Source organism: Oculina patagonica, chromosome 13, assembly GCF_052425735.1.
Source record: "Oculina patagonica isolate OP01 chromosome 13, crgOcupat, whole genome shotgun sequence".
Taxonomy (NCBI): domain Eukaryota; kingdom Metazoa; phylum Cnidaria; class Anthozoa; order Scleractinia; family Oculinidae; genus Oculina; species Oculina patagonica.
The window spans coordinates 14,725,139-14,742,628 of record NC_135770.1 but is presented as its reverse complement, the minus strand read 5'-3'; the positions used below and the strand labels follow the sequence as shown (position 1 = coordinate 14,742,628).

Below are 17,490 nucleotides of genomic sequence, written 5' to 3'. Positions count from 1 at the left end.
TCAAAGCTGGCTTTGTAACGCCCCTGATAGCATTTTGTGTGCACTGCTAAAGTAAATAAAGAGAAAAAATTACTAAGCAAATGTTCAGTCTACAACTGTTTGGTCCGCTTTAAGAGAAAACGAACCTACCCGGGCAAAAAACAGGCTACGGGCCTGACTACGGAATCATTACAATCTCCAAGGCGAACGGGCTCGGTTATTCCCCTTGAATTACCACAACTACCTTTGTACTTCGAAGTGTATGACAGAAAGCACAACTCCTCCATTTTGTTGGAAAATGTGAAAACTTCACAAGAACAAGACAAAGTATGATTGACATGTGCTGGATGGCGGCGGGTTTTTATAGGCCTCTTTTTGTTTCTGCTTTTTTCATTCCTGATCATCCGCTTATCTTTATCATTTACATAATTTTTTACAACTTAACAGAAACTATATATCATTTTACTAAAGTGAGTTTTTTGTATTTGAAAAGTGAACGAAAAATTTTACAGATGGAAACATCAAGAAAGGAAGATATACCGGAAGTGGTCGAAATCAGAAAATCAAAACAACCTAGGTAAATAATGCACGCTTGGCTTCAATTAAACTCACCAAAATGGTGCACACGAAGACAGCACAACATCAGGCTCCGGACAGCGTGAAACAATATTTAAAATTTTGTACAGTCAATTATTGACTCTTGGAGAATTATTTCTTCAGTTGGCACATAACGTGGTTAGATTAGATTGCGTGACACAACTTTCAAATCAACGTTCGCGTTCAAGCCGATGTATTGTCGAATGTATTGTGTTCGGTTAATTTTTTCGGTTGTGCTGCCCGCTACTTTCCTTCATTTGTTCATATTATCGGAATCATATGGTTTGTGCAAAGTGTTTTATGGGCAATGGTTTCAATTCAAAACTTTCTGCGAATACTATGCTCGACGAAAACTAGAAAGGAATGCGAAATCTAATTACATGGCGGACTTGACCTTGTGCGGTTGTCTTGCAGGTAGGCGACAGTATATATATTTTTGACTAGCTGGTGAGGTTTTCGGGTCTTAAATGATGTTTTGTTGTGTCAGCTGTTATTTCAAAGTTTTGTTAAAGCTAGGACGTTTGCGAAATATTGTGTTATTCATGCTAAATTCGTTTCGCGTGAGCGACTTTCTTGTGTCAATGTAAATAAACATGCTCGCAACAACAGCAAAGTTGCTGCATGGCTGCGCTAAAAATTCGCTTAAACCACAACATATTTTTACATTTCTATGCTCTTTGACTTCTTTTTAGTTGGTATGGATACAAATATTACGCGGAAGTAGTTGGACTTTTGCGCAATGGCCCGTTGAAAATGTGCATTTTTGAGCTGTTGGCGTTTATGGCGAAGTAGGCTGCAAACAAAAAATTATTTCGTATTGTAAGTTTCTTTTAGACGAACCGAAATTGTGTGCTTTGTACAAATAAAGGTCCAATTTAATCCAGGAAAGGTATAACAATTCCTAATAATTTATAATTTTGAAGCGATGAACTCGACAATTTTCCTATTTTTCACTTGTCGCCATTGCTAAAAATAGGCCAGTCGCGGTCCAATCGAAAAAAATTCATAAAAAAATTATTTTGCGATATTTGCAAAAACTAGGGTGATTTCATTTGCTTTTAAATTAAGATAGACTCGTGGGCAAAGTTTGAAGGCAATTGTGTTACTGATCCGAAAATCGGCAGACCGGAATTATGGCGACTGCCTCTTAACTTGCTTCAAACCAAAAACCAAATAATTTAAAAATCCGAGCTCACTGTTTTTATACTACTGAACGAAAAACGACTTCTAATTTAAGCATTTGAACATTTGAATGGGCATGTGCAACAATGTCCCCTCAAATTCTTGGCTAAATTGAAGATAACACACTAAAAAAAGCTGCTTCTAAATTCTGAGTTTTTTGCATACTTTATTTCTCCAAAACAAAGCGCAAACCAGCAAAAAAAAAACTTTGTAACAATGTTTTTCATGTAAAAGGAAGTTTACATTCCAAAATTCAGCTATTTTTGATACACTTTCAAAAATGGCCAAAAAACAGTGTCATTATTGCCGCCCTGCGTTCAATTAAATATTGTCAAAACAGCTCCTTTGGGATCAATACAGTGTTTGTATAATGTTATAGTTAAAACAGGGTAAGACCATAATAAATTATGCGAAATTTAATGTACCGTGTCAAAATAATAGTTAACGTGACTGATAATACTTCAGAGTAATGCTTTTGATTGAGGTCCTATGGACTGGCTTGACAGTCTTCTATCTGTGTTTTAGAAAACTGTTATACAGTGTAAATTATTTACTTTTTGCAAGTTTTCTTTTAACTACTACTAACTAAGAACATTATTACCTGCTATTTAGTATTTCTCTGATTTTCATTTGTTGTCTTAAAACAGGATACAAATGCTTTCATTGAGTACCTTCTTAGGTAAGTTGTGAACTTTGTGTTTTCCTGTTTAATATTGTGCAGCAGCCTTTAGCATCCAGCTGTATTTCCTTCTCTACTTAGAACTGTTTCATTTGAGCTCAAAGTAGATCATTGTACTTTAACCTAGTTAACAACTAGAAACAAGAATAGACTGGTTTTTCCCTTTGTGGTATCATGATATGGGTTGTGTTAGCTGCTCTTTAGGGCCATTATGTTGACTGTGCATTGTTGTGCAAAAACATTATCTTAATAAATTGACCAGTTTATGAATTGTTTTAGCCCCGCTACATAGGGCAACTGAACTTACTGTCTAGAGCTTTTCATTTTACCATTATTTGGGTTATCAGTGCTTCTTCTCACTGATGGTTATGTCAACCCTGTGGCATTTCAATAAAATTTAAAGATTTCTTGTCTTTTACAAAAAGAGAGAGATTTAATTACAACAAAAGGTTTAACTCAGCTGACATTTTTAAAGGATGGGTAATATAGTGTATTGCTTTTATGCTTGTCACAAGATGAACTAATTTACTTATAAACTATTTAGACTGAAAGATGATTCTGTTTTGGTTGACATCATGCCATTTCTGGCAAGCAGGTATGTATCATTGATAAAGATAACCCCAGGAACAAAGTCATAATTCTTTAATTTTACTAAATAACATGCACAAGCATACATATGCCATTACTTGGCACGCTTGGCAATAACATAAATACCTTTTTATGGGAAATTAATGCTTGTGTTAATTAAGATATTGGAAATTAACGTGACTTAAATTAATGCTAATTGAAGGAAAAATTACTTCCAATAAAGGAAAGGAATGTGAAAGAGGGGATAAAATTTCAAAATGAGGCTTTGCTCGCCTCGTCATCTAACGTCCTCCTCCAGCTGTTTCTGGGACGGCCTTGGCTCCTCTTCCCCTGTGGGTTCCATCTCAGTGCCTGCTTGCTGACATTGCAGTTCAAATGTTTTCCTGAGGGTGTGCCCAATCTAACCCCACTTTCGCCTTCTTATAGTGCCCTAGCTCTTGGCTTAATGTTCCTCTGGTTTTCTCTCTGTGTGTGACCAATCTAACCCAAGGCTGCTGCCTAAGGAAATTTTTAAGGAGCCCTTCGGGCTCCTAACATCAATATTTAGGAGCCCAGCTTAAACGTTGCCAAAGACAAATCTGGGGTGGGGGGGGGGGGGTACTCAGGCAAATATGTGGTCAACAAAGTGGTCTTGGAGAGGCGCCCAGGGAGTCAACCTTCCCCCATAATATACATGTACCCGAATGTCCCCTAGGGGGTACTCCCTATAATGGACTATATGGGGAGGCTTCGCCCAACAGGGATACCTTTCTCAGGCTGTAGGTATATAAAAAGATAGGGATTTTACGAGTTGGAGTATACAAAAGGGGGGGGGGACGGGTTTTTAATTAAGTTTCTTCTGTTGGTATGTGAAAGGGGTGCCATCTTTATTAGGGGGGTTTATGGTTTCTAAAAGGTAAAGGGTCACTTTCACATACCCCAAAAATGGCAACCTCGTTCATGAGATCCTGGGAAAGACGTTGCAGAAATGGTTCATGAAAAGGGTAAGGGTACCCTCCCCATAAAACGTTTTTTTTTTTTTTTTTCACTCTGCAGCAACCTCAGAGACCCAGAGGTAAGAAGTTGGATAAGTCATCAATATCAGCAATATATATATCTCTCCCCTCTGTGGGTTAAATCACTAGCTGGGCTGGGAGAAATAAACCAACAATGAAAAATGACATGCATTTAGTTGAGAGCGTGAAAGGTTAATTCATTTGTTAAGCCAGTGCCAGAATGAATGCATTTCATGTACTTTCATATGTTTTTCACTAAGAAAATCAATGTACATAAAACAGAAAAATCGAGTTCAATTAATATTTTAGTAATCAAGGTTAAAAAAGAAGGAATACATGTAATTAAGGTATATTTTTCCTAGGTTTAGAAAAAGGTAATGAGAAGTCAAAAACACCTGTGTAAACACTTTAATTAAGTTTTGATCTTATCTTTGTTACATGATAACCAGTTGACAAAAATAGAACAGAAAAATTAAGTTGTGAAAACACTTCAAATTACTAATCTTATCAAATAAGTTGTTTATACTGTAAAATAAATGTAGTAACAAAAGCAATATATTTTCATCAAACTGAATATCTGAGCAGGCAAAAGGACTGAGGTTTCTAGCACAAAAATTTGCTAGTCACGGATCAATGCCCAAGAATGCTCAGGACTGCTTATAAACGTGAAAACATGAAAAAAAAAAAAATCGGCAGCAGATATGAAATGTCACATGAAAAGAAAGAGGCATACATTTTACGTCCTACTAAAGTTAAGTGTTCAATGCTTTATAGATTAAGCTGAATTACATGTTAAACGCGCCATGTAAGTTTGTGTACACATCACGATATTTGGCACGTTGTTTTACGTAAGATTAAGCCTGTCGGAGAGGTTTTTGTATCAAGCTTTTGCAGATTAAAATTATTTCAGACCTGATCCATGACTGCAGTAGCAAACAGATTGATTTCACTTTTGTATCCGTAAATATTTCTTCAGATTCACTTCGAAAATTCTCCGAAACGTCAACGAAGCAAATGAAACATAATCCAGAACATAACACATTCAATATTTGGAAGTTAGGCCCAGTCCTAAACACTTGAAAACGAATGGTTTTCGAAGTTGCTGAATTTTGCAAAGACACGTTACGTACTTACAGTGGATTTCAACTCACTTTGGCCGCGCGGGTTTGGAAACATCTTGGGAACTTGGGAACTACATTCCTGAGTTCGCTGTTTCATTGTTATTGGAGCCAATCAAATTGTGAACTTTGAAATGAAACTCCGAGTTTGCTTGCGAAGTTTGATTCGAAACTGCCAACTTCGCATCCAAGTTCAAAATTTATCTCGAACGAGCTGATTAAGAAATATTTCGTGATATGGCTCACAATCCTTTCGTACATCAAGGAAAAGCGATTCCAAATGAAGCAAGAGAAGATATCGTTGAGAGATGGCTAAATGGAACAACACAAAGGCAAATAGAAAAAGATTTGAATATTTCAAAAAGCACCGTTCAAAACATCATCGACAATTTCGCTAAACGTGGACACAGTAACCACAAAATTGGAGAAAACAAGACACGGCTGGCAAGAACCGAAGACGTTGTAACATATATAGAGTTCTGTAAAAAACAACAACCCAGCATATCCGCCGAGAAAATTCAAAAGAAACTTGTCGATAACAACGTGTGTTTGAAAGAAAATTGTCCATCCAAATCTTCAATTTCTCGAGCCGTGCGGGAAGATCTGGGATTCCTACAAGCGACTAAATGTAACAGCCAGAGAGTCATTAACTGAGAATGCGGAACAGCGCCTTCTAGAATATTTAACCGCGTGTAGCACAATTGATCCAACAAGCATGCATTTCTTTGACGAATGCTCCGTGATCAAAACAACAGGAAACCGAAGGTATGGCCACTCACAAATTGGAGCACCAGCAGTTGAAATACAGCGTTACGCGTCAAACGCTAATTACACTGTGAATCTTCTCCATAGGCCATCCCCTTTTTTTTTTCGTTTATCGTCGTATGTGTTTTCTGGTTTTGGGTCGGTCGGTCGGAATTAAAAAAAAAAAATTCCAAAAAAAAGTGGATAAGGAGTCTAGAACTAGGAGGCCCGGTACCTCAGCATAATGTCCGTGGAGCCTGGAAACAAGAAGACGTGGTTACAAAGTCAACATGGCGGCAATGGAGGAAGGAAAAATCGACGTCGTGGTTAAACTCAAACAAGAACAGCGTAAAAAGGATAAAACATTATTTAAAATAATGTGTCATTGCCTTCTATACCTTCTGTATAAATTTTTTTTTTTTTTTTGAAAACGCGAAAATCTGGGTCGGTCAGACGACGCTAAACAGAGAAAAAAAAGGGGATGGCCATAGCATATTTGGAATAAGCCACGTTAATGTTCTAAATGGACCGTCAAATGGACTGGAGCTGTTGAATTTCTTTGCTGAAGCCTTAGAAGAAAAAGATGTTTTAGAAAATCCTGTTCTTAAACAAGGTGACACGGTTATAATGGATAATTGTGGTTTTCACCACGCGAGACATGTTGAACCAGCTCTAAGAAATATGCTAGCTCGAAATGGATGTACCTTATTATTTCAGCCTCCGTATCATCCCGTGTACAATACATGTGAATATTGCTTTCGTGTGTTAAAAGGGTGGCTTCGAAAAAACACTGACCTTACCGAAAATCACACTGTGGTTGCGATTTATGATGGCCTAAGTAGAATTACACCAGTTATGTCCAGAAATTTTTTCCGACATTGTGGATATACACTCTGAAGTTAGTCCTGAATTATTTGGCTCGCTTATGTCGAGTTTAATGAAGAAGCATTTGTTTCAGTAAAATAGCAGTGTATGAGGCTAGTGATTCACTTAAATCTCGGGCTATTCATTTATTTTAGCAGATAATGATGTATTGTACATATCAGGGAAGTTTGATTTTCAAAATGTATTGTACATATCAGGGAAGTTTGATTTTCAAAATAAAAGGAGTAAATTGTTGAAAACTTTGACATTAACACAACTGTCTTTATTATTATAGTTTGACTACTTGTTGTTTACATTCTATGTTTGAAATGGAAAAATCAATTTTGTACCAGATTATTTTAAGAATATGAAACAAAGCTACAACACTCAGGGGTTGAAGTTGGGTGTTTCAATCGATACCAACTGGGTAAAACTTGTTGGAAAAAAAAAACGATAAAAACATGAATTTTTAACCTAAAAAACCTATTTGCGTGCGTGATAAGATCTCACACTAGACAGGCTGGCGCGACAGAAATTACAAACCCAACAATAATTTGATTAGGAACTTGAACTTGTATATAACTTGTAAACAAAGCAACCTCCTTAAACACAGCAAAAAATACTGTGTTTGAGGTGAATTAAAACTTATTCATTAGAGCTTTTCATTGGCATTTGAGTAGGCAACATTTGCCAGTGTTTCCAAGTTTTCCCACGCGGGTGACGCATTAGCAGATGGTAATGAACTCTCTTCGCACATTTGTTGAACTTGATGGATATTTATTTGCGAGTTTTGCACATTCATGGGAAGAAATGGTACTGAATAAGGCATGTAGTTATGAGGGATGTGAACACTGTTAAGAGAATTGTTAGGAACTGGCAACCAGCCATACAAATTATTCATAAATTGCAAACTATTATTAGCCAAATACTGGGGCGGGAAATAAGCACTATGAAAGTTTTTCCGACTTGATTTTCCAAAGTCTTCTTCAGAACTGTCATCGGTGGAACTATGATGCCGTCGGGATCCATGTTTCCTTCTCTTTTTCACTTTTGATTTCTTCTTTCTTTTTTTCGACCTTCGGTCGTCGGATCAGCTGGAGGAGTCTCGGAGGAGGTAATCCTTTTTTCTTCGGGAGTTTCAGTTTTGTTTTTCACTGGCATGACAAATTCTTCTTTGCCAGTCGGAACATCTCCATCTCCTTCAGCAGTCTTGACTGGGGAAAATTGATCTGGACTCGTGAATTTAAGGCAATCGTCTTGATCACGAATTTGCTTAGATGTCTTGCATTTTAAAATCAAATTTCTAATTTGTTCACTGTCATTTGTCGTTACAGGCGGGATCTTTCCATCAAGACACTCTCGTAGCAGCCGCACATCTCTCATTAACTTAGCTTTGTTCACTTTGTACGATTCGTCCGCTTGGTACATTCGCGGCGTTACACTTTTGATGAACTGGTATTCACTGCTCGTAGAGAACTGTTCCATGTTCTTCAGCTGACCTTCTAGTTGATCGACAGCATCTTTTCGCTTTTTTCGCTCTAATTTAAGCGAGGTCAAGTGGCTGAAATACTCAGAGTGTCTTTCTTTTATTCCACAATACATGTATTCTGTACATTTCTTTAAGGTGCAGAGTTGCGATGGCCTCGATGATGGCAGTGACCACAAATGCTTTTTCCTCCCCCGATAGGCGGCGGTTCTCGCACTAGAATGTTCATGGAATCGATCTTCATTTCGACTTCCTTTAGTTCCCCTTTTTGTGTTTTAAGCTGACTCTGTAGCGTCTTTTCTTGATCCTCCAAGGCCCGAAGTACGTTCTGATAATCGAGAAAGGTTGTATCAATAAATGATATTCTTTCGGGAAGGATAAACATTTGCACATGGTTTGTCGGCAATGAGGTTGCTCGATTTTTTTTTTCTCAACTAAAATATTTTAAAAACTGACCTACCTTTTTAGGTCCCGTTTTTTCAGATGTATCACCCTTTTCTTCTCGCACCCGGGTAGCCGTGGGTTTTTGAAGGGGAGATTGCTCTCTCAACAAAGAAATTTGGTACTGCAACAAAGCTTCCGCGCCAAGTGGCAACTGCTTGTTAAACATCAAGTTGAATTCTTCTCCGATAAGTTTAATTTTGAGTCGGGTACAAAATTGGTTAACTTTAAGAGTCTCATATATACAAGCAAATGTTTCCGAGTCTAGTTGTTTTTCGAATGTCGATCGCCAAATTTTTAAGTCATCTCCATCGGTGAACGACATCGCAAGTTCGCAGTTTCGAATCGAACTTTGCAAGCAAACTTGGAGTTTCATTTCAAAGTTCGCAATTTGATTGGCTCCAATAACAATGAAACAGCGAACTCAGGAATGTAGTTCCCAAGTTCCCAAGATGTTTCCAAACCCGCGCGGCCAAAGTGAGTTGAAATCCACTGTAATACGCCAAATGCAAACAATTTCAGCGTTTCCGTTTTAAAACGAAGCAGTTGTTGTTCTTAATGGGATTTTTTATGCCAATGAAACAAGGTTACAAGGAAATTAAAGTCAAAAGATGGGAGTGGAAGATCAATGTTTAGGCGCCCATGCGGGCTCCTTGAACAAAAATTTAGTCACCCGCGCTCGTAACTTAGGCGCCTCTGGCGACCGTTAGGTAGCAGCCTTGTAACCCCAAGCTCCTTGTCTTATTTTCTCTATCGGTCGCTGCCCTGTTTATCTCCAAAGCTCCTTTTGACAGATTCTTCTAGGCCCCCAAATCCACAGGATGTTCCCATAACTCTTATTGATTAACAGCAGCAACTTCTGCTACAATCCCTTAGTCAACCTCCAAGTTTTCACATTTGACTCAAAGACCAACAGCTTGGTCTTGGTTGTAAGTGCTGTAGATTGCATATTGGTTTCGGCATCACAAACACCTGCCTTCCCTTCCCAATTCGTGCCTGAATATCCTCATCAGTGCCTCCCTTCTTACTTACATTAATTACATGTGTGAACTCCTCCACTTCCTCAATCTGCTCTCGCAACAACCAACACACCATCACCACACCAGGTTTGGTACCAATATGCATCAGCTTTTTCTTGGTGGCATTGACCTCCTAGGCCGTGTCTTATCTTTCATATCCTGCATTCTGTGCAACAGTAGGGCCAGATCATCGTCAGCAAAGTCAGGGTCATCTAAGGATGTTGTCAAGAACCACTGTATACCTTGCTTTCTGTCAAAGGGTGTCCTTGCCACCAAATCCAGGGCAACCAGAAACAGCAAGGGAGATCATTAAGTAGCCTTGTCTGACCCCAGTCCTCACTTTAATGCATTTTCTTCAACTTCAAAACAGAACAGAACAGCTAATGTGCTGGTCACAAGGAAACTTACAAACATTTGCAATAAATAACTAAAGGTAATTAATGACAGGATCCTCCAAAATTTTGTTTAATTTGCATTTATTCAATCGCATGAATGCACCTCACTGGACTCACTGGACTGTTGTACAGTCCTGAAACAGAAATGGTCTGCTAATGCGAATTCATCAGAAGACAAAAAAACAAAGAATAATTGTTTAAATTGTCAGAATCCATAACTGTTTTTAGTGTAAAAAACACAACTCTCACCTCTCACTTCTGGTCTTTGAAAAGGGAAAAATTGCACTAACTGTCTTAAAAATTGATTCTTCACATTTTTCACCAATATTAGGGTGACTGTACTACATTTTAAGCAAAACTTCATATGAGGCATAACTTAAGTATCCATTAAATGTTTTATCTTCTGACATGGTTTTATCTGTAATTACTTTGGCAAATACTCTTCTTATGTTAATATAAAGAGAAATTAATTTCCTTTATTGAGTTATTTTTTCCTAATAATACTCTTTAGTCGGCGCAATGGACAGTGTAGTCAGTCAGTCATTGTGTGAGTGAATGAAGAATGTTTGTTTGTCACACCAATCAGGTTTGAGGTACTATCAGAACCAATAAAATTGCAGATTATAAAGGGGAAGTAATCTGACACAATCTGGTTGTAAGCAAGCGATTTCATTCAAAGATTGTAGATTTTCAAGAGGCGAAATTGGTGAGTTGTAAATTAACCCCGGATTTAAAACATATTTTTCGTCACCCTCACCTGCTTACACCGCACACCCCGCAGGCAAAAGACCCAAAACTAAATTGTTATTCGAGTGTTTGTTGAGGACGGGCTAGTTTTGCTGACGGTAGTATAAATTGCATAAAGCATTTGCACAAAGCAGATTTGAAGAATAATGTTGTCATTGATGCTAATACTGTGGGTATATTTACAAAGAGTCGAAAAGTGGTAAGGAATCTTATTCAGAGTGTGTTGTTTTAAGAGTTTGTGACAAGAAAACTTCCTAAATATTGCTTGAGACTCTGTGGCGCCAACTGAAAACTGCAATTGAAGGGTTCGCTGCAAAAAGGGCGGATGTAATTTTTCGACTAAAAAGAACATTGATAAAACGACTCCAAATTTTGCATGTGGGTTTGTTTATGTATGTGAAACATTGTATTGTATTTATTTCCCCTGGTTTTTGCTTCGTTTAAAAGGAATAACGTATGCAGAAAACTCTGTTTTCCAAGTTGGCGGTTTTTTGAAGTTTCTGTGTTCCATTTTAACAAAGGAACTACTAAAGATGCCGACTGGAAAAACTTAGTTCTTTGCATATGTTACTTTTAGAAACAGAGCAAAAGCTGGCAAAAATAAATTCATTACAATGTTTCACTTATGTCAACAAACCCACACGCGAATTTTGGCGTTGTTTTGGCAATGTTCATTTCAAGCCCAAATCGCTTCGCCCTTTTTGCACCGAGGCCTTCAATTAATTTAATTAGTCTCTTTAGCGTCTTGCTCGATTCACTGACTCTCTGGCAAGTAGCGTTTATGTTTATACCTTTAATACACCACCTTTAGACATTTAATTAACCAGTATAGGTATTGACTTTAAAATGGTTTTGCTGTTAAAATCAACTTAATCGATAGCGGCAATAGGCTAGAATAAGAGCATGTCATTCCGTGACAGTTTGATACCTAAATTAGTTCTTATTTCTGTTTTTTGAATCAAAATTTATGTTTACGACAGGAAACAAATACTCCACGCGTACTACACTTTAAAAGCTTTCCCAAAAGATGGTTTTTGATTTGATTCATTTATTACTTCGTTTATTACTTTTTGATTACTCAATGGAGACACATGGCGTTTTCAAGAAAAAACAAATTAATGTACCCCTTAGAAAAGTGAGATAAAAAAAAGTGTCATGTTACATGCGTTTAAAAAAAACAAGGATATCGTTTTACAGTGTTTGACAAAACACAAAAGTATCCTGTAACAAAGGGCTAACAGAATAAGAATGTGCCATTTCGTAGCATATTGACAATTAAATTATTTCTTTTTTTTTTTAAGTGATGAAAATTACTATTGAACGAAACAGTTCTGACATAACAAAGTGCACATAAAAATCGTTTTGTCTGCAAGCAGTTTTTTCTTTCCAAAAATGCTTCTTAGTTGTAGTTAGGGGCTATGTACTTAGTGATGCACCATACATAAATAGCTCAACCCATGACATAAACCATCCCAACAAGACCCAACTCCCAGTCTTGCCCCAAGCCACCCCATCAATTGAAAAAAATAACTTGTGCACGCTTAGTGTGCCTATGTTTTATACAGTCGACTTCCGATAACTCGACTCGTTTCGAAAGTTAAGAACAAATACAGTGCACTGTTTAATCAGATAAAATATTTACAGTATGGAGAGGTCGAGTGGAACATATGAATAAATGTATGATCGAAATGTAATGTGAAACAACAAAGCAAAGCAGAAGTAGAAGTCCAGGTACTACAAACTTTGGTTTCAAAGGGAAGAACATCGGGCTACTGCTACAGAGTTCTGGATTTGCTTTCACTACCCCCTGATGCTTCTCAACTAATCTATTACTATTGATTATCCTTGAAAGTTTTCTAAGGCTGGTTGGATTTAAAAGAATCAGTATCAACCTTCCAACAAACCAACAAACTAAACGTCTGTAGCATGTCAATGGCATAGCACAGTGCATGTTTGGAGGGGCATTTTGGGGGTGGCTCTGACTTGTGTACGTTTTTATTTCAAAATAAATTCAATGTTTTTTACTACTGGTTTGAGGGTAAAATTATATAGAAAATGACCCAAAGGGAAATGAAAATTGGTTCAAGTTAGTGGAAGGTTTGAGTTATCAAGGGTACGAGTTACCCAGGTTAAAATTTAAGTAATTGTACTACAGAAATCCAGGGAAAATCGATTTTGGTTCGAGTTAGCGAGGGTTCGAATCATCAGGAGTCGACTGTACAAGTATTTTGGCAAAAGAAAATTATTATGCACAGTAGCACTTAGAGTGGAGTGATTTTTACTTTATTTACATGTATTTTCCTTTGCTTACTGACACTGGCTGGGCAGCAGTGCTTTATTGTAAAAACTGACCTGCACATGCAAAGGTGAAGTTTGTGTCAGTGTGCTAAGATTGATGCAAGATTCTTTTTCCTTGTAAAATGTATTTGTATTAATTAATTCAAGTTCCGTTTTTCCTTCTAACGTTAATGTTGCAGAGTACGCGATGTATCACCTGAAGGGCAAGCTTTGTCCATGGGAGCTTGTTTGGAAATGTTACCAGCACTTGAGAGACTACTTACATCCAAATTTGAAGAGTGAGTTACCTTCTTTTGTCACTACACACACAAATAGATGTTTGTACACATTATGCCATAATATTATGTTATAAGCTAGCTGAGACGGCCAAAATACAATGCTGCAAATGGATGTGTGCTTTACAACAGTTGGAGACCTGACACATTTTGTAGTGGGAGAGCCATGGGTCCTGCTAAGTTTGATTATTATACAATTGGTAGTCACTATCTGTCCTGTAATTGGCTAAGAGCCTACAGTTAATTCTGGGAATCAGCTCAACATACAGATTATTTACTCATATACTAGCAGATTAGTGAATAATCTGTAGGTTGTGCATGTTTTCCAAGAGCAATATCAAGTTCCCAGTTGGCAAGTTTTACCGAATCGTCCAGCTGAGACCAAAGTACATGTACTAATTACAACCTAATTTTGAGATTCAAAACAGGGTCATATGTACCCAGAATTAAGAAAACCAGTCTAGAAAAAATAATTGCTTCAATTTTTTTTAATATTGACTGGGAGAGGATGCCCCCAGACCTCCCTAGGAAAGACGCAGTGAGTTGTTTGCCATGCAGTTTCCTGGAAAACGAGGATTGAGGATCGGTAATCAAGGATCAAGGATGGAATGAAAGGAAAGAAACAGATCCCATAAAAATAAAATTAAATTAAATTTATTTGCTAATAATACTTAATAGATTTATAGAAAATAAGACTTCAACCAGCAATTAAATGAAAAACCATATTCTAGTTGGCGTCATAAAAAAGCGGGGGGAAACCCCGAATAATTAGTTATCGATAAAAAAATAATAATCATAATAAATAACAATGATTTAATTTTTGTACAATGCAGAATAAAGCTAGTACAATTTATACTTGGCATTGCCCTTGCAACCCAACTGTGAAAAGAAAAACACCTGGCCCAGGACCAAGAACAGGCTCCCCCAAGTTTGCGTGGGAAACACTCAGTTTATTGTTCAAAGAGATGTATCACATTTTTTTCTTACTTCCAGTGCTTTCTTTTGAAGGGAAGTCTACTTGTGTGTACGCCGAATTGATTTCTCTCGAGTTACTTAAGGGGAATTATTTCTAGTTAACCGGAAATTTGCTTTGTTACTGGCTATGTCGGCAAAAAGGTATTTGAAGGGTCTCTCAGATGAGACCTCTCAGTCTGTCTCTAATGACACCAATAGCTGGATGAGAACCCTTTAGCAAGGCAAAACAAATCAATTTTTGTCATCATTTCCAAGGTACGGGAAATGCCATATTGCGACAAAACAAATCGATTTTTGTCATAATTTCCAAGGTACGCGAAATGCCATATGGTGGGCTCAGGTGTTGAATTCTTTGGCTTCCCAAATAGAATATGGTTTTTCATTTGATTGCTGGCTCAAATCATTTTTTCTATAAATCTATTAAGTATGATTAGTAAATAAATTTTTTTTTATTTTATTTTATTTTATTTTATTTTATTTTATTTTATTTTATTTTATTTTATTTTATTTATTTCATTCAATCCTTAATCCTCGATCCTCCATCCTGGTTTTCCAGGCGCAGACAGTCAAACTGAAAGATGTTTTTACATTTTATTGAATTTTTATATTGTAGTTAGTGAATTTTGTAATTTCTTAAACATAATAAGAATACCATTTTACATGTATTTTTTAAATTTTAAGCTGTACACGGCCCCACAAGCTTACCGTAGATATATAAAATTGATGTTAAATTAATTAAGGATGCTAAGCGACTTTTTGGGGTGATTTTTTTACTTTCAAAAGTGCTAGAATTTAGGCATGCGGGCTTTAATTTAGTAGAAAAACATTGTTCTCTTTTTTGACAGGGGGGATTTACTCACCCAAAGACGGGGTCTAGAAATAAATTTCTTCTACTACATTGTGATATAAGCTTAAATGTTTGTTTTACTTTTGCGTGCAAGGCAACATCAGGCTTTCGATCAGTCAAGTTGAAAACTCACCTTTTGCATGAAGTCTGCTTATTTGACACATATTTTGTGCCTGTTTCGGTCTGCTGGTGGAGGGACATCATTAAGTTGGGAAACCCTAAGTCACTAGCATATTTCTAAGAAGCAAGATGTGTTGCTGTCCCAGGACTGCTAAGTCCTGCCAAGACTGGCAGTAAACTTGGTGATCGAAGGCCTACTGAGCCAGGCGAGGTGCAACTTCTCTTCCAAAAAAAGTCATTTCTGGAAAACTTGGTCCATTTGCCATGTGTTGCCGTATTGAAGTTTGGAAATATAGAGGTGCTCTAAGATTCTCTTAAATTCAAGCGTAGGTGTTCCCGTCTTTCAGCTACTCAGGGATACAGTAAAAACCTGTGAGTAAGAACCTGAATTTACCCAAGTTAGCCTAAACAGGTTCTTACATAAAATTTAATGGTAATCAGCAGAAATTTAGGCTATTTGGTTCTTAATAGGTTCCTATTTTTGGAAGAAAAATTTTACATCAAATTTGTAAATTTTACCATTTTTAGTGGTATTCTTCCCTTTCATTAAATGAAATTTGCATATCATATGTTATTTACGTTTATGTGATTGTATCAATAATAATATCCTATGATTTTGAACATTGGCGTATACATTGCAACTGGAGGGATCGGTGTCCTAGGTGTCTCTAAACAGGAACCAGAAATTTAAAAGTAAACATTTCTAATCGATTTTAGAAAAAATAAGAACCTGTTTCCAAATTTTAGGCTTAAAAGGTTATTATATAGAGGGTGACTAACTACGTTCTAAATTACGTTCTTACTCTCGGGTTTTTATTGTTTCCCAAATAATCCTAAATGAATACGTCACCCTTCAATACATATTGTCGCGATAAACAAAGTTGCAAATGTGCTCTCAGTCATCAGGATATCAAAACAGAATTGACAGAAAAATATATTTTTCACTGAGAAAAGTAACATATGGCTTCATTGCATTTAGACAAAACAAAAAATAGCCCCAAGCTTTGATCCCTTCCAGGAATATAGGCCTGAATGTTTAAAAGAATCATCATGTTTTGTGATTCAAGATCATTGTGACACTGCAGGACTACGGAGAGAAACTGGGCCAAAAGCGAAACCATATATTATGATTAAACTTAAGCAGCCTAAATTTGCTGACTGAAAACGAAGAATTTAGCATTCAATGAGTGCGTTTGTGGTTTGAAGCTGGTGAGAGGAAAGAACAGCTGTGTAAGTTGTTTTTGTTTAAGTATTTCTCGATACTTTTGCTATATATTTTTCATTTCTTTTCACTGTTCAGTCGCCCCTGTTGATTGGTGTTCGAGCTTAAATCGGCTCGGTTAAGTGTTTACGTAACATTCGTGACACTTAACCCTAACATTCACCCTGATTTTACTTTATTGTATCTGTTAAGTTTAATCCTTATCTTTCTTTGAAATTAAAAGCCTATTTGGCTTTAAGTGACCATAGTCCTTGCTTTTCTCGAAAACAAATTGCAAACCAGCAAAATGAATTAGAGGGCAATGTTTTTCCATTACATTAAACATTTGAAGAAAAAAACGATTTTTCATCCAAAAAGTCACTTAACATGTCTTGTACTAAGCATTCAAATGTGTACATTTTCTTTGATGAGGGGGAAATTATAAATCGAGGGGAAGGATGCTACTTCAGTTATAGTTGTAGACTGCTCATGCAGGTTATGTTTTGTTGATGTGTATCAATCATACATTGTTTAGTTACATTATTGCTGGACTGAACATGATCAGGGAAATGATTAAACGCTGGTGGATGCAGTTGAAAGCTGCAACAAATAAAGGTATTGAACCAGAGTGGCAAAGATGCAGCAGGTATGTTTGTCTCCAACCTTAGGGTACATTTGGTTGACCGTATTTTTAAAATAAGAGTAAAAATGGAGTATTGATTAGCTTAGAGGACATTGGATACTTGACAATTATTCGCCTCAGGCTCCGTGAATCTCAGTGAATATTCGCCTTGACTTCGTCTTGGGGAATATTCGCCGAGATTCACGGGGCCTGAGGCGAATAATTGTTTTAGTCTAATTAATTCAGAGGTGAATATTAAGAACTATAAAACAAAGAACTAAAACACGGAAACAACAAACACAAGTGCTCGCTTTAATA

General features: G+C 36.9%; 1 protein-coding gene and 1 long non-coding RNA gene across 2 annotated transcripts in view; both read left to right on the top strand.

Annotated features, from left to right (window-relative positions):
* The window catches only part of LOC144637250 (katanin p80 WD40 repeat-containing subunit B1-like), a 50,311-nt gene that overhangs the window by 26,157 nt on the left and 6,664 nt on the right, over positions 1 to 17,490 (top strand). The window contains exons 7-10 of the mRNA XM_078496381.1: positions 2,406 to 2,437; positions 2,982 to 3,032; positions 13,312 to 13,410; positions 17,086 to 17,196. Coding sequence (XP_078352507.1) covers positions 2,406 to 2,437; positions 2,982 to 3,032; positions 13,312 to 13,410; positions 17,086 to 17,196 — 293 coding nt within the window. The remainder of the gene's footprint in view (positions 1 to 2,405; positions 2,438 to 2,981; positions 3,033 to 13,311; positions 13,411 to 17,085; positions 17,197 to 17,490) is intronic.
* On the top strand, positions 4,086 to 12,660 carry LOC144637257 (uncharacterized). The gene is made up of 2 exons (XR_013567689.1): positions 4,086 to 5,146; positions 9,152 to 12,660. It is a non-coding gene; the product is annotated as an uncharacterized LOC144637257 (long non-coding RNA).